Here is a 21,054-nt window from a genome sequence, read left to right as displayed (position 1 = left end):
TGTCTAAGAAAACGCTGTACGTATGCATGTTGGAAACTGGACTGGTCGTAACGCGGTGTGATGTGATGTGATGGAGTGTGGTGTGGTGTGGTAGTTTATTTATTTATCATGCAAGAAAGCAGCGGGAATCTTCACCTTCAGCTTGCCTTCTCCTGGTGCCGGGCCGGGTGTAGATGTGGATGTAGATGTGGGCGTAGACGGGGCGTTGGTGCCGTTGTTGGCGGCAGTCAGGCTTGCGCGGAGAGAGACGGACATGACTTTGGGGAATTTGGGAGTATCTGGTGAAGTCACGGTTGATGAGGATGCAGGAGTTGGAGCTGCTGGTGGTACAGATTTGAGACGACGTAGGACCTTTGGAGGCGTGGGCGTGTTTGTGGGTGATGTGATTGAAGATGGAGCTGGTGAAGGAGATGGAGAGCGAGATCTGTACCGAGATGGAGAGAGAGAGATGCCGCGTGAGCTTGTTGGCGGTGCTGGTGCTGCCGTGGTTGATGGTGACAGGGTAGAGGTGGACGGAGCATCTGTTGGTGCCGTTGGGGCCTGTTCTGCAGCGGGTTCTGCTGCTGCAGGTACCGGAGTGGGCGTTGGAGTGGGACTAGACGGCAAGTGTTCCTCCTTCTCCTTCTCTGCCTCTGCCTTTGTCGGTGTTGATACAGTTATTGCTCTAGTTTCGACCGGAGAAGTATTAACGGTGATGTCCTTGATGATGACTGTTCCATCATCAAGCTGCCCGACCTTTTCGTTATTGTTCTCGTCCTCCGGTTTCCTACCGGCAAGAAAAGCGGGAATAACACCACCACCGATTCTGGCCCAGAAGATCCTCTCTCTCAATCGCACGGTCTCCTCCCAGGCTTCTCTCTCACGCTCCTTAACTTCAGCATCCCCTTCTCCACTGGTGCGAACATGGCCATCAACAACCAATCTCAGGTAACCCACGAACTCACAGCAGGCACGCATCTTCTCCAGGCATAGTAAGCAGAGAGCATGTTTTGGAGCCGAGTCCGAGCTCGAGGTACGAAATCGGTGGGTGCGAGGGTTCACTGATAACCGTCTATCGCCGCAGAGAGCACAAGGGGTAGAAGTACTGGACATGCTTGAAGGGGTTGAGGGAGGAGAGGGCATGTCTGTAGCGGAGTTGGTGGCTGTGGTGGACGGGATAGGTTCGATGATGAGTTCGCCTTCGACGAGACTACTCATAACGGAGCGGCGGGTGAGCCATGATATGCCGGGAGCCATGTCGAGACGGAGAGTGGGTTCGATGTCTTCGGCGAGGATGCGTTTGTAGAAGCGGGTTTCCTTGAGCTGCATGGAGGAGGTGATGTTTTCTCGAGGGGAGGAAGAGATGCCGCCGTGAGACGGGGAGGGAGAAGAGGCAACCGAAGAACTAGCTCCTGCTGGACTACCAGCATTGACATGGTTATTACTATGGTGGTTGCTGTTGTTATTGTGGTTGTCCTGGGAGTTTGTGGGAGTGTGGGTGGTCGACTTTGGACGGGAAGAGGTCAGGTTGGCCAGGTTCATGACGTTGAGCCCGCTGTAGGAGCCACTGCCTACACGACTGGGCGGCCTTGAGCGAGAGAGCTGCAGGAGAGTGTTGAAGTCCTCGAAGGCGAGGATATCTGTTCGACAGACGGGTTTGAGCAGGTGAGAGAAGCTTGTTGGGGGAGCAGGAGGGATGTCATCCGAGCCCGGCGTTACTGGAGACAGGTTCATGGCTTCGAAGAGACGGTTGATATTACTGTTGTTGCCATTGTTGCCACCGTTTGTTGTGGATTGGTCAGGGAAGGGATCTGAGGGAGAGCTGATGGAGGTCGCGGTGGTAGCTGTGTCTTGGTCGTCGTGTCTGCTGTTCATCTGCTCGATGACGGACTTGAGCTCGGCCAGCTGTTCCTGGTGCGAGGCCAGCAGGAGCTCTGTGTCCTTGATCTGGGCTCGTAGCTGTTCGTTCTTCCGTTCCACCGCTTCTCTCTCCTTCTTCGCCGCCGCTACCATCTACGGAAGTCAGCATGACTAGAATTATATAGATAATATTAAATGCATACCTTATTGGCTTCCTCGAACAAGGCAGCAGTGAGAGTCTCGAGCTCGGTCTCAATCCCCTTCTTCTCCTTCTCAACGGTACTCCGGCGCTTCCGCTCCTCCTCGAGCTCCTGACGGGCGACTGCGAGGCTGTCATCGAGCAGGGTCTGGTGGTTGATGGCCTGGATCAGCTTATCACTGAGATTGGCTACCTCGTTGCTGAGGTCCGGGTGGTGTGAGGCCGTCGACGCCGATCTGGTACGAGAGAGGTCCGATGTGCTGGCTACTCGAGGGTCACGCAGCGTCGACAGCGAGTTCTCCGACCTGTCTCTGTCTCTGTCTCTGTCTCGGTCTCTGTCCTTGGGGCGACGGACAGAAGGGCCCTGGGCAACGGCGGCAGCCATCTCGGCGAGGGCATTTGAAGATTTTGCGCGCGAGACGAGCTTCGACGGCCGGTCCGAGTACAGCCCGTACGCAATGAATCTGTCGGTCACTCAGTCAGTCGATAGAAATAAGTAGAAGTAGAGTAAAATAAAGTAAAAGAGAACGAGAGAGAGAAGTCTCTGGGGAATGAGGTTGAGACGCACTCTGCCATGGCGGCTTGCTTGGGCTGCGAGCGGACTGGCGGCTCGTATCGTCGTCGACAAGACGCAGGGGCTGGCTGGCTGGTGGGCGCTAGCGAGAGGGATCGAGATGGGCAGCTAGCAACACAACATGGCGGCAGAAGCGTCCGCGCAGCCTCTCAACCAAGCAACAGAGCAGCCACTTATGTATCTCGAGGCAATGTAGAAGTAGAAGCAGGCGTAGAGTAGAGTCGTTAAGGCGTTAGAAGTGTTAGAAGCGTAGGAGTGAAGAGCGTCACCGGCGGAGAAAAGTTGACGTGTGGTCGAAGGCTGGGGCGATCCACCTCCTCGGCCGGTCTAACTCCCTAGCAAACCGTCTTGTCTGTCTCTGAAGGAGTAACAGGGTCCTTGGGTAATATTAGCAGCTGATATCCTCGGTCTCGTCGTCGGTCTTGTCGTCGGCCTTGCTGTGCGCTGGCTGGCTCGAGTCTCTTGCGACTTGGGTTGCTCGCGGGACGAACCTGAAGGAAAAAGGGAGCGAGTTTGTTAGAAGAAGAAGAAGAAAAGAAAAGGAAGAGAAAGACAGTTTTTGACAGGTCACGTGGAGGCAAAGAAGAGTCGATGGTGATGATGATGATGACATTAAAGATAGTAATAGTAATAGTAATAGTATATAAGAGTGAGGAGAGAGTGGCAAGAAGATGCTGTATAGAAGGAGTAGAAGAAGCAGACAAGAGGCAGGCATAGACATAACTAGACATGGAGAGAGAGAGAGAGAGAGAGTCTAAGTGCTGCTTCTACTTCTCTTTCCCTCTGCCTACCTATGTATATGCTTCTACCTTTACTCCTTTATGGCTGTTTTACTTCTACGACCCTTGTAACATATAATGATACTATGCATATCTATATTACTGTCTAGACATCCTGTTATCATGAGTTGATGGCTGTTTTTGTAGCAAGTTGAGTCTTTCTTCTCTGCTTTGACCTGGAAGTTGGCAGCTCTCACATGCATAGATAGACCCTGTGTTAGACAGAGTAAATTAAGAGTTGTCTTCTAACTGTCTTGTACTTGTACTCTCTCTGTCTCTATAAGTAGTTGATGGTTGGTGGATGGTTTGGTAGAAGAAGCAGAGCTCTCTCTGTCACTAAAACATCCACAATTAAGCTCTCAAGGCAAAAGTTGTTGATATCAAAATATTTCCTAGGATAGAGAGAGACAGCTTGATAAGCATTAAACTAACCATACAATAAGAAGACTTAAAGAAGAAGAAGAGACTTACAACTCACTACTCACTACTCACTACATACTCTTACTTCTAAGGCCAAAAGACTCGACTCTTGATTCTCATAGCTTCATCCTCGACCTCTACTACTTCCCCGCCATCCCACCTGCAAGAGACACAAGACAGCACACCACATCCCACAACACAGCCATGGCAGACGCAGAGCTCGAAGAGGTGAGTTCTCTTGCTGCTAATTGTCTGCCTGATACTGACTGGCCCTTCTAGATCAGAAAAGCTCGCCTGGCACAGCTCCAGCAGCAGGGTGGTGGCCCCTCCGGTGACGATGACCAGCGGTATCCCGCCCACTCCTACCTACACTCTATATATACTATAGTTACATCCTCCTAGGTAGATAACTAACTCGAGCAGAAGCAAGGAGTCCGAGGCCCGCCAGTCGATACTCAACCAGATCCTCCTCCCCGAAGCCGCAGACAGACTCGGACGCATCAGACTCGTCAAGGAGTCCCGCGCCACAGACATAGAGAACAGGCTGATCATGCTCGCCAGGTCCGGGCAGCTGCGCCAGAAGGTCACCGAGGAGCAGCTCAAGGAACTACTCAATGCAGTCGCCGAGAACAAGGAGGAGAAGAAGATAGTCATCAACCGCCGCGGAGGATGGGACGACGATGACGACCTCTTGGACCTATAATACATTCTTCTTTCTCTCTCTCTCTATTTTTCTTTCCTTTGCTTCATTGCTTATTCTATTGTACAGCCTGCTTTGCCTTCTCCTTCCTCTCCTTATCCCTCTTCCTCTGCTGTCGTCGTATCTCCCTCAGATCCGGCGGCACCTCTATCCCCAACTCACTCCGTATCTCCGCCACATCCCGCTCAAGCATCTTCTCCCAATAAACACAAATCAGCTCTTTACTCGCTGCTCCACTCCTCACTGCCCACGGAAGATGGATATCCCAGAATCTCTCCCTCTCTGCTCCCTTCAACCTCACCACTGCAGCTGCACTCAGCCCCGTCATCGGCAGTCCGGTATTCATAAACTCAAACACCTTTAGCGCAAGCTCGCCTTCCACCACGATAGGCAGCCCGGTCACGGCATGGTAGAAGTCATGACACTCTCGGTACCGCTGCATCACGTATGCGCATTCTTCGTCGTCGATGTACCGTACGCTGCTGCGGGTGTCGGGAGTCACGCCCTCGCGATCAAGCCACGCTGCATAAGTATATCCCAGGCTATTCGGTGGTAGGGAGCGTAGGTAGGGGAGTGAGAGTGTCTGTGAGGTTATGCGTGGTCGGTCGCGGAGGATGCGTCGGCCGGTTGGGTCGGAGAGCATGGCGTCTCGTAGTCGGTAGATGAAGTACGGTGTTGCTGTTGTCTCGCCCAGCGTAGCTATCAAATCTATTCTCCTCCTTTTTTTAGCATTGACCTTATATTGTAGCCTTCCATATTGCTAAATATAGTGTAATATACCATGCCGTCGTGGGTTGAGAAGTGAGCCTATAGCTGAGCCGATGGCCATCGAGCACCGCTCAACTGTCGTCAGAGGGACATGGCCCGGGTAGTTTGGTGCTGGTCGGCCTAGCACCGAGAATTGCCTGCTGCCTCGAAGCAATTGACTGGATATCTTTATCCGTGGAGGCATCTTTTCATCTATTTATCACTGTTATCATTATTATTACTTTTGTTTCTCTTCTGCTTGTTCTTCAAGCTGCGACTTTTGGAGAAGTTTAAAGTTGACCGAGCTATCATGCCACTGCTGACTAAGCATATAGATAGAGGAGGGCATAGATACATACATAGGAAGAACAGATTAAAAGATGGCCAAACATTAAATTACATGGATATTGATAATCTACAGTTTCGACAGGTCAAAGGGAACCTCCTCGTCTCGCTTTCTCCCTGAGATCCTCGACTTGGCCTGCACAAGCTGCACCACCATATAGTTCAACGCACACCTCACCCCTACTTCCTCCCCCCTGCGAACAATATACCCATTCATATACTCAATCTCACTCTCTTTCCCCATCCTCGCGTCCTGCAGCATAGAGCTGGTGTTCTCCGCTGTCCGTCCTGCCACGCCAACCGCAAGTGTCCGTAGTCGCTCGGGTGAGAACCGGGACCGCAGGCCTGGCACACCCTGGAGCTCAGGCAGGGCACAGATCACAGTGCTTACTTCGATGAGCAGCAACCGTTGGGCGCGCGTGAGGTTGTAGTGGTATAGCAGTTCGCCATTCTTGCAGTCCATAAGCAGTGTTAACGGGTTGATCACACAGTTTACTGCCAGCTTTTCGAGCTGCAGTAGTAACAGGTCAGTTGCGTTGGTGGATACGCAGGCCAACTCGGGGGTCTGTGTAAGCGTGTTAAGCAGGTAATTTGTCGACGGTGCCAGAGCAGTAGAAGTAGCATCAGCGGCAGCATCCTCCTCCGTATCGTCCCGTGGAGACTGGCGAACAACACCTATACTTGTAGTTCCCACACCTGCATGCGTCGTCTCAAACAATCCCGACTTAAACAGTCCATGGCTCGTAACTCCAAAGAGGTAGTTCGGCCTCTTGCTTTCATCAGGCCATATCTTCTCATTCACCTCCTCCAGCACACCCAAACCATTAGTAAGGAACAACACAGACGACTCCGGCGTAAGTCGATGCCGTACAGATTTCATTGCCTTTTCAATCTGCGTCGTCTTCACCGTCACTATCAAATGTTCAATCCACTCCTCGTTCGCGGGGATAGGATGGCCATCGCTATCCAACCTATCTCCCTCACGTAAAGCAAACTCTTCCTCGACTAGCTCGTTTGGCGCTCCCTCGATTTCAGACGGGTAGTACCATTCTTGGTCCTGCAGGACGTTGATGCTGAAACCTGACCGCTGCTCGGCTATACCGTGTCGTTTCACGGCGACTACCCGGCCGTAGCGGTTCCAATCTTTGTAGAAAGCTGGGTGGTGGAAGAGAAGCGTCAACCGGGCTCTCTCGGAGATAGGCCGGGCAGCGAGCGAGTGGGCAACGAACGAGCCTATATTGCCCACGCCCATGATGTGTATTTGCTTGCGCATGGTATTGCGGCTTGAGTTGTGCTGAAGTGGCCACTCAGTAGTGAAGAGGCGTATTGAACCGGTCTTCCATGTGTGGGTATGGGTATATGTGCATGGATGCGGTTCATTAATAGGTGAGAAACTCCCGAGCCTCGCCCATAGCCTCTTGGAGGTCCTATTCATCTGGCCAGGCCCTTGTAGCTAATTATGTCTTCACACTTCCGTATATGCAGAAAAATATTGGATAAATCGATGGGCTCTGCTAAAAAAAAGTATAATCAGCGAGATCCAGCTCAACTGCAGTTTGATATCAATTGATTCAATAATCCTCAAGCTTGTAGAGAAAAAAGTTGAAGTCGCGAAGTTGATATCACATAAATTAAGTTTCCTTATAGAGTTTACTAGTAAATTATTATGTAATCATCAATTTTGATTAATTTTGAAAAGAAACAAGAGAAAGACAAGAAGTTGACGGTTTCAAGCATACAAGAGATATCGCAGCAGACCATGGCTACGGAGGCTACAGATTTGACACCGCTGTTGGAGCAGCTGGAAGATGACATTGATGATCTAGAAGACGCTCTAGGGCCGCTTCTGGAGCGGGGACTAACCGCGACGGCGCAGAAGCTGCCTTTGCTGGACAAGGCAAAGCTCCATATTCTGCTCACATACTCCATTGAGTCTTTGATATTCTGTACGCACCCTCTTAATACATGAAGTTAACTGATCGCTGACCTCTTCTAGCATATCTGAGACTGAACGATGTAGATGCAAAAGAACATCCCGTGTTCAGGGAACTGAAGCGAGTGAGGCAGTATCATGACAAGATTAAGACCCTAGAGGCCCCTCCAGAGAAAAGAACAATGACACTGGATAAACAGGCTGCGGGGAGGTTTATCAAGCACGGTCTTGTAAGTTTGCCCGTTCGTATCTATGCGCTGCAATGTCTAACAGGTACAGGCCGGAAACGACAAGTTTGACCTCGAGCGCGCCGAGAGAGAAGCAAAGGAGAAAGCGATGGCACAGCTACGGGCTGCACAAATGGCTAAGATGAAGGCGAAGGTATCTGGAACAGTACCGCAGAAACGGTCTGCTGAAGAACCCGACTCGTCTGAACGTGACAGTACGGCAGTGTCGACACCGGAGTCAAAGAAGACTAAAATAATAGACCCTGAAGATGATGATGACGATGACGAACAAGAGGAGGAAGACGAGGAAGAAGGAGAAGAAGGAGAAGTGGAAGAAGAAGATTCCGAAGCTAATGAGCAGGCCGGTGATAAGAAAGAAGAGGCGTTTATCAAGCTGCCGACCGTGGAGAGCTTGCAAAAGAACGAGAAAAAGCTAAGCAAGGCCGAGAAAAGGGCCATGCACGGAAAGGACGGAAAAATTGCCCCAAAGAGGAGGCATAAGAAGAAAAATAAGAAGTTCAAGAAAACTGGAGCTGCTCAACCTTCAAATAACGGCTGAACGAGTGGATGTGCGTACCCTTATGCATACTCTCATCACACGCCCTCCGGTGGGCCGGCTACTGTTACTCATACAGTACATTCCGATGCCCTAGCTATCGTCCAGCATAGCATTGGATCTAGATATCATCCTGAGCTATCATCTATCGTCAACAAACAGAGACGAGTTCCGGCCACCAAGCTCTATCTAGATATCAACTACAGGGTATTCCTATTACTATTACTATTACCAATTCTCTATAGACCACTATTATGACTCCTACTCTGCTACTTCTACTCTCTTCTATCTACTTCTAACTTCCTCATGCGAGATCGACTGGCAAGCGCTTTCCGCAGCTTTCGACCAATCGGAGTTAAGCATTTCATATCCCATCCGGCCCGACTTATCTCCGTCTCCAAATGCGATCCCCATATTTTTCTTCATCTTCATCTTCAACTTCGCCAGTCAACAACGTCGACCTCTAGCAAACTCATTTATCAGCCCGCATATACCACGAATAACCCTTTCGAATCGCCAGATTAACCGCCTCTTCACACACTCACAATGGCCCGCCAACGTCGTTCCGCTGCTCCCGCTCGCAGCGCCCCTACCAGACCTACTGCTGCCCCAGCCAGACCAGCTGCTCCTCAGATGCAGCAGCAGAGACCATCTTCTACCGCCGCTGCTCCTCCTCAAACCCAGCAGGCTCCCGCTGCTCAGTCCAGCGGCGGATCCAGCTTGTTTGGCCAGATGGCTGCCACCGCCGGGTAAGTAGTATTTCCCCGATCTGGAAGAAGATATATACATATCAATCCAGACGGACAGGTGCCGATAATCAACGACATGGAACTGACGGGTGATATATAGTGGTGTTGCTATCGGTTCCTCCATCGGCCATGCTGTCGGAAGCTTCTTCACAGGTGGCTCTTCCAGTGCTGCCCCAGCCGAGACCCAGCAGGCCGTTGCTGCTCAACCCATGGACAGCTCAATGTACCAGAGCAACTCCACCAGCGGATGGGCCGAGGATGCTCCCTGTGCCGCCGATGCTCGATCTTTCAGGAAGTGCATGGATGACAACCGGGGTGACCTTTCCATCTGCGGATGGTACATGGACCAGCTGGTACGTTGCCAAATATATACACTCGCATATATATATACATGACTAACTTTTTTATAGAAAGCTTGCCAGCAGGCTGCTAAGCCTTACTAGGGTGATGCGGGGATGTAAATCCATCTTCTTACCTATGTTCTGTTCGCGTCCTGTCTCCCAGCTCCAGACCAGAACGATCTCATGTCTTTGTAATACTATAGAATCTAACCATGCATCAGCATAGTCTATGACATCTCTTATCCTTTGGCTTTTGTTATAGAATCCATAGCGAAATACATTTGTTATATAACAATATCCCCTACTGGAAGTATGCGAATCGTAATTAAATGGTAGAATTAGCTTGACAGACATAAATATTATGCAACACAACATGCAACATGCAAGATAGAGAGTCATTAATTATCATCATCCTTTTTCCGAGGCTCAAAGTTCAACTATGCATAAATTAGCATTTTGACTAAATGACTAAAAGATATGTTCGATGGTCTAGACTTACCTGATTGCCGTTATAAAATTGGTGATCATTTTTCCCCGAGTTGGCATCGTGTAGAGTTCGGACCCGGTTGCGTGTAGACGACGGCTTGGGAGATTGTCTACTAGCAGCAGCAGCAGATGTCTCTTCTGTAGCTGCAGCTGGCGTTTGCGCATTACGCCCAACAGCAGCTGGATTCTGTCCAATTCCCAGAGCTGACCCTACCACGCCAGCTACAGCGTTAACGGTACCGGCAACAAGGTTGTACCCTCCAGAAATAACTCGGTATGGCAACGAGCCACCAGTATCTGAATATGCCTCTGTATACGTCTTTATCGGCACCATGACTAGTGTTGCCGTTGGACCAACGCCTAGCTCCTGGAGAGACTGGTCTTCCTCTGAGAGTGAGATTGACTTATTCTCAAGTGGAGTTAATATATGCTTGAGGGTATATGGTGCATCTCCATCTGAGCGTTCCTTGTCCAGCCATGACCGGACATCGGCACCTATAGTCTGGTTGGGAGAGAAGGTGTTTCTTATCGAGCTTCCATCGAACAGACGGACCTGGAGACGGTACTTTTGTGCGACAGGGGGTGGTGCGTGTAAAGATTCATGTTTCTCTGCTGCTTCAGCCTTCTGCCTTTCTGCTTTTGCCTTTCGTTCCTCATTGTCCCGCCTAATTCGTTCAAGAACCCGTTCCCGTTCTTCTCGTTCCTGCTGGTGTCTTCTCTTCTGTTTGCCCTTCCAGTCCGCTTGTTCTTTCTTTTCGTTATCGGGCTCAGCGGGCCGTTTGCCGTCTCGGATACTCGCCCTTCTCTGTTGGTCGTTGCTCTGACTGTCACTGGGCGGATCTATAACACTGCTAGATGCTGCTGGCGTGGCCAGAGGGGGAGACGGAGCAGGAGGAGCAGGAGGAGGGGTAGTAACGGGAGTTCCAGAAGCTGCAGGGGCTGCAGGAACCGTTGTTGGAGACACTGTGCCGCTCCCTGTCTGGTTCGATGTCCTTTGAGCTTGCCCCTGTGCTTGTGCCTGCGCCTGAGCTTGAGCTTGAGCCTGTGCCTGTGCCATGGCCTCCCGCATCCTCCTCGGCGGTTTGTTGTCTTCTAGAGCGGCTATCAACCGACGCTTGAACATATGCTCTTCCGTCCTTGCCGCAATGTACTCTCGAACGATGCCATTCCTACCAGTTATCCCATTAGCGCCACAGGGTCACTTTGGTCACTTCTAGCTTCAACACCGTCGACGGGCTACTGCACTCACTTTATAACGATAAGGGTAGGCGACTCATTCACGGGACAGAAGGTCGAGAGGAACTCTGCCTCCTGCGAGCCCTCGATCAGCCGCAACGCCACCGCATTCGACGTTATCAACCGAGCGATCTAGTGTAGCTCACGTTAGCTCGCTGTCCGCCTGGCAGCACGAATAACTAGTTAAACCGCCGAACGTACCCTCTCGTCTCTGAGATAGTTGTGCTCCCACACGCCACTGAGCTCTCCGTTGTCTAGAACACAGTCAATCCGTGGCGTCAGCAAGGCCAGTGGAGATGAAGATCTAGAGAGCTGGGCTGGGCTGGCTAGAATACGGACCTGTGATGAAGCAAACAACCTGCTTGACCTCGCGAACCGCCTCGTTGATCCCGCTCTGCAGGTCTCCTTGGTAGAACATGGTGGTGTAGATGTCTCTCAACGCTTTCCTAGTAACAAGCCGGGTCTCTCTGTCTCCTCTTCCTCTTCTTCGTCTCCTTCTTATCCCTCGTCTTTATCGTCTTCTTTTCTTCTCTTCTTCTGCTTCGTCGAGTCTCGATTAAATACGAAGAAACGTAACTAGAAAGTGCACGGACCAATCAGAGAAAAACAATAAAAATAAAAATAAAAATGAAATAAAATCCGAAGAATCCGACGCAGTTTTTGGTTTCTTTTCTTTGGCCCCGAGAGAGAGAGAGAGAGAGAGAGAGAGAGAGAGAGAGAGACAAGCTGGAAGATATCATTCGAGTCAGAGACGGCGACAGTTGACTACGGGCCTGCTGGAGTTGGAGTCTCTTTTCTTTCTCGCCCCCCCGGATGTCATAGGCTACCAGCCAAACCGCGAGCTTCAGGGACAAAATGGCAGCAGCAGCGTTGGGTCTACGGCGGTTTGCGCTCTCGTCGATGGGCAGCAGGACGGTTCTTCGGTCTACGGGTATAGGTACGGGTACTGGCACGGTTACTGGTACTGGCACAGGCACAGGTCGGATACATGGGCTGCAATTGCAATGCGCGAGGACTCAGCTTCGACGAGCTCATACGCCGGCCGAAGACCCCAATTGGACATCGATCGTGGACAACCCTGCAAAGCTGGTCCGGACAGGAGGGAAGCATGGCTACGGGTTGATCCTACTAGGTACGCAGCATATCCAAGACTACTTCGTTTTCTTTTCTTTTTTGCTCTGGTTGCAATGGTTATGTGGTTACGTGGTTGTAGTTGTGGGATGTATAGCTAACATACACACCTTATCTAGCTATTATACCGGTCACAGCATTCGTCCTCGGGACGTGGCAGGTCCAACGCCTCGAGTGGAAGTCAAACCTCATAGCAAAGTACGAAGACCGTCTCATCAAGCCGCCGCTGCCTCTCCCTCCAGTCGTCGACCCTGACTCGGTAGAAGACTTTGAATATCGACGGGTTTATGCAAAAGGCCGTTTACGACACGACAAAGAAATGCTGATTGGGCCCCGCATGCATGAAGGAAAGGATGGTTATCTCGTTGTCACGCCACTGGAAAGAGGGGAGGGTGAAAGCACAATCCTTGTCAATCGCGGTTGGATTGCAAAGTCGCTAGAGCGACAGTCGGAGCGGCGGGAAGGGCTGCCACAGGAAGAGGTCGTGGTCGAAGGGCTGCTGCGGTCACCGTGGAAGAAGAACATGTTCACTCCCGATAACAAGCCTGAGGAGGGCAAGTTCTACTTCCCGGACGTCAAGCAGATGGCTGAGTTGACGGGAAGCCAGCCTGTCTGGATAGAAGAAACGATGGGTAAGTCCTGAGTCTTCCTCGTAACCTGTAACCGATATGCCGCAATCTGCAATCCGCAATTCGCGACCCTGGCTGCAAGTCTTGGTCCCGTGTGACACTTCTGGCTGACAAGTCAACAGTGCAGGACCTCTTGTCCATGTACACAAGGGAGGACAAGGGTATACCAATTGGGCGTGCTGCAGAAGTGAACCTCCGCAATAACCATGCCCAGTACATCTTCACCTGGTACGTTGAGATTAAGACATCCCCGGACATGCGCGGGAGTTTGAGCTAACCCACTTAAATCTAGGTACGGGCTCTCCCTAGCCACTGCTGTCATGCTGGGGATGGTTATCAAGAAGCGACCAAACGAAGCAGTTCGACGAGTCCGTCAGAACAAGAGCTGGTAATTCCAGCTACCAATCTCAGTCTCATCGGGGACACATCTAGATCCAGGTCACTCAGCCTTTGGGGAGACGGATGTCCTGCAGAAGCTCCTTGGGAAGATGCTTTTGAGCGAGAGCAAACACCGATGCATTCCTGCCGACATGTCGCTGTCTTTCATTCCGTGCGTTAGCTTTTTGGTTTTATGCATGTCTTTGATGGCACAACTTACCTTCTCATGAGAGCGATGACATCCGTTTCGTCGATTGTTTTACGGCCAGAGTGTTTGGAGTAAGTCGACAGATCCCCGCTTGCCTGCTCAAAGAACCAATCGGTTGCCTGCTGGATCGCAGCCATGGTGTCCTTGGTGATCCTTGTTTTCCTATTGCCAGACCTAGCAAACCGCATCGCCAGCTTCTTTACGACTCCCGAAGGCAGGCTTGGCACCGGAATCCCATGTTTGGACAACTTTTGCTTCTTCTGTGGTGGTTCAGGCTGGTCTTCCTGATCCATGTTCACCTCTTCTTCCTCCTCCTCCTCCTCCTCCTGCTGCTGCTCTTCGTCCCCCCTGGGTCCCGGTGTTCCTCTGTTGGACAGCATATCATCCATGGCCGGCTCAAATCCGCCGGCCCCGAAATCACTGCCTGACGATGGACTATCTGGACCCCCGAATTCTGGCGGCACTGCATCTAACTCGAATGTGTCTTGTTCATTCTCGTTCTCAATTGGCATAGTGTGAGGCGCCTCTGGAGTTGGAAAGGCAAAATCGAGGTTAAAACGGCCCAGATCCTCGGTTTCACCCCTATATTGTAACATTAGAACCCTGCGGTACCTGTATAATTAGAATATAATTCAAACACTCACCCAGCATCCAACATTGGCTGTCCGGTCGTATTATCCAGATCCTCATCGAAGTCATCTTCTTGCCCAACACGAAAGTCTAGCCCATCTCCGGGGTCTTCAATGTTCGTTGTGTCTCCGAAGTGGTCGCTGAACCGGTTACTAGCAAAGCTTACCCTTGACAGCCTAGCTAGATCGCGCGCTGACCTCTCTCTTCTAGGCAGTTCAATAGATCCTCGCGTAACGTCCTCGTCCTCGGGGAGAAGTGACAATCTGGGCGGTGGCATCTCCGGGCTGTTATCTTCGTCATCCTGAACCACAGTCATTTCATTGAGCGGCAATGAAAGACGAGGGGGAGGAATAGGAGGCTCCTTGTCCAGCTCATCGATCTCGTCTACTGATGACTCTGACTCTTCCTCCGGCTCAGCTGGTGGAGAAGAAGATACCGTCTTAGATACTGGTGCGAGGACTGTATCATAGGAGGTCAGCTTTAACAGACATTCATTCTAGAAATAGCGACGTCGACGACTGACCTTTCCCCAAGTTCTTTAATATATCCATTGGCGTCTCCCGCTTAAAGCGCTGGCTCTTCCGTCTATCTCGACCCGGAGTATATGTAGCTGCGCGCCTCTGGAATGCTCGGATCGCATGAGGTGTTACTGGTATACGGTCACCTCCCCTTGCTCTGGACGGCGTTATTCCTGAATTCCGCCGGCCAGTCCGGGATACCGATGGTCGGTTCGAGTTAAAATAGGCAGCATTCTGTTGAGCCGGGGTTGAAGGAGCGCCAGCTAGTCTCGATAGTTTAAATAGCTATGTTGCAATGTTAGATCGAAGTTGTAATATACACAGTTAAAAGACCCATCCTACCGCATTGTAAGGTGTTTTGGCTGGACTGGAGCTTGGTCCCGCCGAGTTTCGCGGCGTCTGTCCATTACCACGATCATTTGATGCCGACATATTGGGCAACCTTATCGTCCTGTGTGCCACTGAGCTCCAGCAGCCCGCAGATGCTCCAGGATAGACCAAAGTCGACAAGTTGTTGACTTTGTTTCTTCAGGCTTTTCGATTCTCCAAAGTCGCGACGCGGAAAGTTGCGATAACAAGTTGACTAAGCACGATAAGAGCCGCAACTTTTTTTCTTATCGCAAAAGCGAGTTTTGATGGAAAGAAGAAAAGAAAAAGAGGAAGGTAAAATACCACAATTGGGAGCAGACACAGAGAGATATTCCATAATGGTGTCGTCAGTAACTTCGCAAGATGCGCAGGTTGGGTCGAATAAGCGAAAGCGGGTTGAGGAGGAAGATGGTGCAGAGAACACATCCAAGACAGCTGGCGGACAACAGCCCAGCAAGAAAAAGAAGAAGAAACGGTCAAAAGGTGCGAAAGGCGGGAACGACTACGATGCGAATAAGGTTATGGGTAAGGATGGAGGGATTGACGAGTCCATTGGAAAGATGGACGGGAAGCTCCTTGGAGATTACTTCGTGCAGCGAGTGAAGAGGCATAACAAGAACTTGACCGCTGTGGAATTGGACGATTTCTATATCCCAGGTATGTTAGAGTCTTTTTAAATCAGTTTATCTCAATGTACCATAGCTAACTTTTTCATAGAACATGCATTTCTCGATACCTCATCCTGGGAATCGTCTCGGGAGCTCGATAACATGCCATCCTTCCTGAAAGCGTTCAGTCCAGAGAAAGGCGCATCTCTTTCCAAGGCTTCTGAAGTTCACGGATCTCCACATACACTGGTTGTCACTCTAGCAGGCCTCAGAGCGGCAGAGATAACAAGGTGGGTGGATGAAGGACGTTTCGAGCGAAGCATATGATACTAACAGCTTTCAAGGGCGCTACGGCAATTTCAAAACCAGGACTGCGCTGTTGCCAAGCTCTTTGCTAAACATATTAAACTGAAAGAAGCTCAGGAAACAGTGGAGAAGACAAGGTATGCCAATTGAGATCTTTGATTATTAGACTGCTTTGTTTGCTAACTTGCGGATAGGATAGGTATAGGTATCGGAACGCCGGTCAGGCTGAATGATCTTGTGAACTCGGGTAAGATGTATCACCTCGTCGGACCAAAGTTGGATATATAACTAACAAAGCGAGTATAGGATCACTAAAGCTTGATTCGTTGAAGCGTATTGTTGTTGATGGCTCCTATGTTGACCAAAAGAAGCGCGGCATATTTGATATGAAGGAGCTCCATTTCCCTCTTATGGAGCTTTTAAATCGAGCCGAGCTTAGAGACCGATATCAGTCAAAGAAAAGTGATAAGGTGCAAATTATTGTATTTTGATACCCTTGGCTAGGAATTTCTACCGTTCAATGCCATTACGATGCAAGGCCCTTGAATAGGGCATACAAGAATATTTATAGCCTATTTCCAGAGCTTATTATTCTTTTCTTCTGTACACAAGATAGAGAGCATGCTTTACCATACCTAGCGAGGCGTCTATCAAATGAGTTTTCTAAAGAAGCTAAAAACTACCTCTGGAATCTATATTTATTCTATTACATTCACCCATTATCTCTACAAAAAACATAGGCCTCCGCCTTGCGGGTATATAGATCATTTAAAGCTATATACCATCCAATAACCTTCAAAAACCGTTTTTAAATGCCTTCCTTACTCTATGTAGGAGACCTTTGAATAAATCTCGAAGATGACATGATACATTCTCTTACTCAGCAAACAAGGTTCTAACCTTAATCCTTCTCACCGCCTTTACTTCCTCGGCCGGCAGAATTTTGGACCCACAAGAAGTTTTTTATTTTTTATTTTAAAGAACAAGAAAAGACGAAGAAGCAAAAGATTCAGGTGTGTTGATGCCATTTATTTTGGAGAACAAGCGAGTGTGAAGAAGCATTTTGTCAATTGAACACAATCCTTAAGGACTGGCGATCTAATTGTTGGCTGGAATCATTATACCCCGCGCCGAACGGAAGTCAAAATATAGCTGCGATCATGGGCGATAAGCGAAAACGCGACGAAGCTGCTGCCGACGAGCACGATGAAGCTGTGGTTGATATTTCGAAGTCATCTAAGAAGGTGAAGAGTGGCGATAAGGAGAAAGTGAAGAAGGAGAAAAAGGAGAAGAAAGAGAAGAAGGAGAAGAAGGACAAGAAGGAGGAGAAGGAAGAGAAGAAGGAAAAGAAAGAGAAGAAGGAAAAGAAGGAAAAGAAACGAAAAGCTGAAGAAGAAGCGGAGGAGACGGTGAATGCTAATGACGTGGACGGTTCTGCGGACGAGGACAAGATGGAGGTGGACGGGCAGACGAACGGAGTTGAGAAGGCAGAGAAGAGCAAGAAAGTGAAGAGAGAGGACAAGGATAAGAAGGCCAAAAAGGAGAAGAAAGCGAAGAGCGAGGAAGAGGAAGAGGAAAAGACTGATAAGAAGGAGAAGAAAGCAAAGAAAGAGAAGAAGAAAGAGAAGAAGGAAAAGAAGCAGAAGGAGGAAGAGAAAGAGGAGAACGGTGTCAATGGCAATGGCGCAGAGGCTGAAGAATCAACACGAGCTGCCGCAGCCGAGACAGAGACACCCGCTGAGAACGGCGCAGAAGAGACTACTACTGACGGCGCCGTTGGAGACGTCGAGATGGACGAAGCCCAGAAGAGCCAGAGATTCATCGTCTTCATAAGTATGTTTACTGTCTTTTCAATGCTATCTTCTAGTTTGAAGATTATATGATGATGGCAGTAACTAACGTCTCATCTACAGGCAACCTACCGTACACCGCGACGCAAGAGTCCGTGACGAAACACTTTGAAAAGCTGCAGCCAAGCTCCGTCCGCGTGCCGCTGGAGAGAGGCGGGAAGAAAGGCAGGGGATTCGCCTTTATTGAATTCTCCGGCTTCGACCGCATGAAGACCTGTCTAAAGCAATACCACGGCACCATGTTTGAAGACGGGAACAAACCAGCCCGTAAGATCAAGGTCGAACTAACGTGAGTCCCTGCCCTATCGCTACCCGCAGACCTATCCTTTGTAGTATTTTGACTGACTCTTTGCAGCGCCGGGGGAGGAGGCTCGAAGTCTGAAGCGAGGAAGATGAAGATCCTCGAGAAGAACCAGAAGCTGAACGAGGAGCGAGCCCGAGATGCGCAGGAGGCCAAACGAGCCAAGACGGCGTCTGCCACGACCAATAATGGAGCCAGTGCATCGGCGGCTGACGATCAGTCGCATATCCATCCTAGCCGAAGGGCGTGGGTCCCGGTATAATTATATACGCAAACATAATTGATTTCCTTCAAGAGAAAAAGCGTTGGATTATGTTTTTGGACTGGGACTGGCGTTTAGAGGGCGTGTATTATTATATTGATAAAGTGCTGGCTTTTGGAAAAACAAGAGAGAGAGAGAGAGAGAGAATAGCTGCATTCCTTCAGTCGTGTCAAAGCGTATAGCATCGTTTTCTATAGATTATGAATGCTAAGTTGCAACAGGCTCGAGATTGTACTTGCGTACGCGGCGTGTTACCTGTGCCTGGAGCATGGAAGAGAGACTGAACAGGCCGTGAGTGACACCACAGCCACTTTCCGTCCAGCCCAGGGAAACGTTAAAAAGAAAAGAAAAACGAGGAAGAAGCAAAGAGAGGCGCATACGTAAAACAGGTAAGAAGTTGATTATGTAGGAGCACTAGAAACAGGCTGAAGCTTTGGTGGTGAAGAGAGACAAGGAAAGGGTATTAAGATCCGATCCGGGGGGAGAGAAGATGAAGAAGAGGAAGAAGAGATAAGATAGAATTGAAACCAGGGCACAATTAACATGACAGAGGACTAAAAGCCGGGAGAGAGAAGCTGAAGTTTGAGCAGGGATGTCGAGCTCGGGAGACAGATGTATGGAGTTAAAAGGTGTAACAGATATTCTCCACCGACGAGGATGATAGTTAAGGGGGTGTCATCATAAGTAAACAGATAGGGGGGGTGAAGGGAGATTTGGATTCGTGGTATCTGGAATGGATGGATATTTATTTACTTCGTGAAGTGTGAAGAAAGTTGAAAGAGAAAGAGAAAAAGGAGAAAGATGGAAGAAGATGAAGAGATAACCTTGCAGTACGAGCAGTTGCTCCGTCCCAAATGCAGGAAGGTGGTGGGAAAACATGAGAAACGCTCGTCATTAAAATCGGTAAAAGCGGAAACAAACAGTGTAGAAAGAACAGGGCTTGAGAAGGTTATTGCAGGTTTCGCATCTGTCGGGGATCGGGTGTGTTTGTGCGGTGGTTGATAGTGGTAGTCGTCAGGCCTGTGGCTGTGAGCTGTAGGCTGCGGGCGGGTTGGGAGGTGGTAGAGGAAAGGAGATCTATGTTATCTTCTGCTCTTCAAGGTCGTTGATTGATCGCTGGAACGTGTAGTCATCTGGAGAGTTGCGTCTCGACATCGCATCTAGAGTATCTGGCACTTTCTCTTTGGTTTCTGAGTGGGACGGGGGTTCAATACGGCCCTGTAGAAACAAGCTTGTTAATACTGTAGTTGTAGTAGAGAGTAACTGGGACAAGACCAACCGGATAGCTTCGTCAAAGACGCTCTTGAGGTTGCGCTGGGTGAGAGCGGAGCACTCGAGGTACTTCTGGGCCTTGATCTCCTTTGCGACTGCGAGAGCCTGTTCGTAGGAGACTGGCTCCATCTTCTTGGCCCGGAGAGCGTCTGCGGTGGCCCTGTCCTCTCTGAGGTCGAGCTTGGTGCCAACGAGGATGATGGGTACGTTTGGCGCGTGATGTTCGATCTCAGGATACCACTGCAACACGCCATATTATTAATAAGTCGTCTCTTGCTTATCGTAGTGTCTATCACCGGCTCACGCGCGAAAAAAAAAGGGGGTGTACCTTTGCCTTGACGTTGTCGAAAGACGGCGGGCTGACGATGGAGAAGCATATCAGGAACACGTCGGTCTGCGGGTAGGAAAGCGGACGCAGTCTGTCGTAGTCTTCCTGACCGGCGGTATCCCAGAGCCCGAGACTGATGGGCTTCCCGTCCACCATGACGCTGGCCGAGTAGTTGTCGAACCTGTAGAAGCAGTGTGAGTAAAGGTGCTGGTGCTGGTACGCGGTGGTCTTGGACATACACGGTGGGGATGTACTCTCCCGGGAACGCATTGGTAGTGTAGGAGATGAGCAGACATGTCTAGAAGATGTTAGCATGAAGAAGATGAAGCTGTAGAAGTAGAAGTAGCAGTAGCAGAAGAAGAAGTGGAGGAGGAAGTTGCATAGAATAATAAGAGAGAGACGCACCTTGCCCACGGCTCCGTCACCAGTAACGACGCACTGCAAAACAGTTAGCAACGCTTCTTCTTTTCAACACATAGATATAAAGACAAAGATATAAAGAGAGACCAACTTTCAGCGACTGAGTAGCTGGACCAGAAGCCATCTTCTGTTATGCTGAGCTGCAGGTCTTGTTGTTGATCTGTGAGAAGACGCGGTGGGTGAAGAGGAACAAGCGGATGAAGAGGTGAAGAGCAGCTATTTAAGCAGAGAGTCAGTCAGGGAGAAGCAAGGGAAGAAGGAGAGACAAAGGTAAGTGAAAAGACCTTTTCTTGCTTTGAGTCCAGGCAAACAAGCTGATGGGTGTAAGAGTAGATGAAGGAGATGAGAGAGTCCAGGAGGTTCGTCTTTTGGCTTCTTCGAGATATCAAAAAACCAGCTTTGGTGGCGCGTTAGCAGGGACTAGTTCACTTCTGCTGCTTCTGCTGCTGCTTCTTTCGTTCCAGCCACGAGAGACAGACGAGTCGACCGTTATTATTATTACTCGAGGAGATTAGCTGGGGGTGGTGTTTCTTTTTTATGCGGGCGTGGGAGAGCTTCGTCGTTGTTGCGGTGACGGACGAGGATAGGGATGGGGATGAGGATGTCCCGCAGCGGGCAGAGGCCTCAGGAAGCAATTGACGGTGGTATAGACGGCGGCTACGTCGACGACAGGCTCTGTCTCTGCTCTGCTCTGTCTGCTTCGTCTGCTTCGT

The 21,054-nt window shown here is 50.0% G+C and overlaps 12 protein-coding genes across 12 annotated transcripts; 6 read left to right on the top strand and 6 right to left on the bottom strand.

Moving 5' to 3' along the window:
- Positions 1 to 99: 99 nt before the first annotated feature.
- On the bottom strand, positions 100 to 2,614 carry MGYG_05550 (hypothetical protein; the record flags this gene model as incomplete). The annotated part of the gene is made up of 3 exons (XM_003172916.1): positions 100 to 1,992; positions 2,043 to 2,502; positions 2,607 to 2,614. The coding sequence occupies 3 exons, from the start codon at positions 2,612 to 2,614 to the stop codon at positions 100 to 102; spliced, it is 2,361 nt and encodes a 786-aa protein (XP_003172964.1).
- Positions 2,615 to 4,015: 1,401 nt separating this feature from the next.
- Positions 4,016 to 4,514, top strand: MGYG_05549 (hypothetical protein; the record flags this gene model as incomplete). Its single annotated transcript, XM_003172915.1, has 3 exons — positions 4,016 to 4,039; positions 4,091 to 4,158; positions 4,235 to 4,514. The coding sequence occupies 3 exons, from the start codon at positions 4,016 to 4,018 to the stop codon at positions 4,512 to 4,514; spliced, it is 372 nt and encodes a 123-aa protein (XP_003172963.1).
- Positions 4,515 to 4,569: 55 nt separating this feature from the next.
- On the bottom strand, positions 4,570 to 5,463 carry MGYG_05548 (ubiquinone biosynthesis protein COQ4; the record flags this gene model as incomplete). The annotated part of the gene is made up of 2 exons (XM_003172914.1): positions 4,570 to 5,219; positions 5,292 to 5,463. 2 exons carry the CDS (start codon positions 5,461 to 5,463, stop codon positions 4,570 to 4,572), a joined length of 822 nt encoding a protein of 273 aa, XP_003172962.1.
- Positions 5,464 to 5,673: 210 nt separating this feature from the next.
- MGYG_05547 (2-dehydropantoate 2-reductase) lies at positions 5,674 to 6,855 on the bottom strand (the record flags this gene model as incomplete). Its single annotated transcript, XM_003172913.1, has 1 exon — positions 5,674 to 6,855. The coding sequence occupies one exon, from the start codon at positions 6,853 to 6,855 to the stop codon at positions 5,674 to 5,676; it is 1,182 nt and encodes a 393-aa protein (XP_003172961.1).
- Positions 6,856 to 7,362: 507 nt separating this feature from the next.
- MGYG_05546 (exosome-associated family protein) lies at positions 7,363 to 8,322 on the top strand (the record flags this gene model as incomplete). Its single annotated transcript, XM_003172912.1, has 3 exons — positions 7,363 to 7,549; positions 7,600 to 7,766; positions 7,816 to 8,322. 3 exons carry the CDS (start codon positions 7,363 to 7,365, stop codon positions 8,320 to 8,322), a joined length of 861 nt encoding a protein of 286 aa, XP_003172960.1.
- Positions 8,323 to 8,865: 543 nt separating this feature from the next.
- On the top strand, positions 8,866 to 9,511 carry MGYG_05545 (CHCH domain-containing protein; the record flags this gene model as incomplete). Its single annotated transcript, XM_003172911.1, has 3 exons — positions 8,866 to 9,068; positions 9,169 to 9,421; positions 9,479 to 9,511. The coding sequence occupies 3 exons, from the start codon at positions 8,866 to 8,868 to the stop codon at positions 9,509 to 9,511; spliced, it is 489 nt and encodes a 162-aa protein (XP_003172959.1).
- Positions 9,512 to 9,807: 296 nt separating this feature from the next.
- Positions 9,808 to 11,549, bottom strand: MGYG_05544 (UBX domain-containing protein; the record flags this gene model as incomplete). The annotated part of the gene is made up of 5 exons (XM_003172910.1): positions 9,808 to 9,846; positions 9,909 to 11,064; positions 11,145 to 11,263; positions 11,333 to 11,385; positions 11,471 to 11,549. 5 exons carry the CDS (start codon positions 11,547 to 11,549, stop codon positions 9,808 to 9,810), a joined length of 1,446 nt encoding a protein of 481 aa, XP_003172958.1.
- A 437-nt stretch (positions 11,550 to 11,986) lies between these two features.
- On the top strand, positions 11,987 to 13,283 carry MGYG_05543 (surfeit locus protein 1; the record flags this gene model as incomplete). Its single annotated transcript, XM_003172909.1, has 4 exons — positions 11,987 to 12,263; positions 12,382 to 12,894; positions 13,014 to 13,119; positions 13,184 to 13,283. The coding sequence occupies 4 exons, from the start codon at positions 11,987 to 11,989 to the stop codon at positions 13,281 to 13,283; spliced, it is 996 nt and encodes a 331-aa protein (XP_003172957.1).
- A 202-nt stretch (positions 13,284 to 13,485) lies between these two features.
- Positions 13,486 to 15,057, bottom strand: MGYG_05542 (hypothetical protein; the record flags this gene model as incomplete). The annotated part of the gene is made up of 4 exons (XM_003172908.1): positions 13,486 to 14,059; positions 14,122 to 14,566; positions 14,631 to 14,910; positions 14,968 to 15,057. The coding sequence occupies 4 exons, from the start codon at positions 15,055 to 15,057 to the stop codon at positions 13,486 to 13,488; spliced, it is 1,389 nt and encodes a 462-aa protein (XP_003172956.1).
- Positions 15,058 to 15,332: 275 nt separating this feature from the next.
- Positions 15,333 to 16,399, top strand: MGYG_05541 (hypothetical protein; the record flags this gene model as incomplete). Its single annotated transcript, XM_003172907.1, has 5 exons — positions 15,333 to 15,651; positions 15,712 to 15,892; positions 15,947 to 16,045; positions 16,103 to 16,155; positions 16,215 to 16,399. The coding sequence occupies 5 exons, from the start codon at positions 15,333 to 15,335 to the stop codon at positions 16,397 to 16,399; spliced, it is 837 nt and encodes a 278-aa protein (XP_003172955.1).
- Positions 16,400 to 17,068: 669 nt separating this feature from the next.
- Positions 17,069 to 18,321, top strand: MGYG_05540 (RNA binding protein; the record flags this gene model as incomplete). The annotated part of the gene is made up of 3 exons (XM_003172906.1): positions 17,069 to 17,741; positions 17,822 to 18,047; positions 18,114 to 18,321. The coding sequence occupies 3 exons, from the start codon at positions 17,069 to 17,071 to the stop codon at positions 18,319 to 18,321; spliced, it is 1,107 nt and encodes a 368-aa protein (XP_003172954.1).
- A 1,160-nt stretch (positions 18,322 to 19,481) lies between these two features.
- On the bottom strand, positions 19,482 to 20,465 carry MGYG_05539 (cell division control protein 42; the record flags this gene model as incomplete). The annotated part of the gene is made up of 6 exons (XM_003172905.1): positions 19,482 to 19,539; positions 19,601 to 19,833; positions 19,922 to 20,102; positions 20,161 to 20,219; positions 20,327 to 20,359; positions 20,433 to 20,465. The coding sequence occupies 6 exons, from the start codon at positions 20,463 to 20,465 to the stop codon at positions 19,482 to 19,484; spliced, it is 597 nt and encodes a 198-aa protein (XP_003172953.1).
- Positions 20,466 to 21,054: the final 589 nt, after the last annotated feature.

This window comes from Nannizzia gypsea, genomic scaffold (genome assembly GCF_000150975.2).
Source record: "Nannizzia gypsea CBS 118893 supercont1.4 genomic scaffold, whole genome shotgun sequence".
NCBI lineage: Eukaryota > Fungi > Ascomycota > Eurotiomycetes > Onygenales > Arthrodermataceae > Nannizzia > Nannizzia gypsea.
Note: the sequence above shows the minus strand (reverse complement) of the source record. Positions and strands in the feature narration are given on the sequence as shown.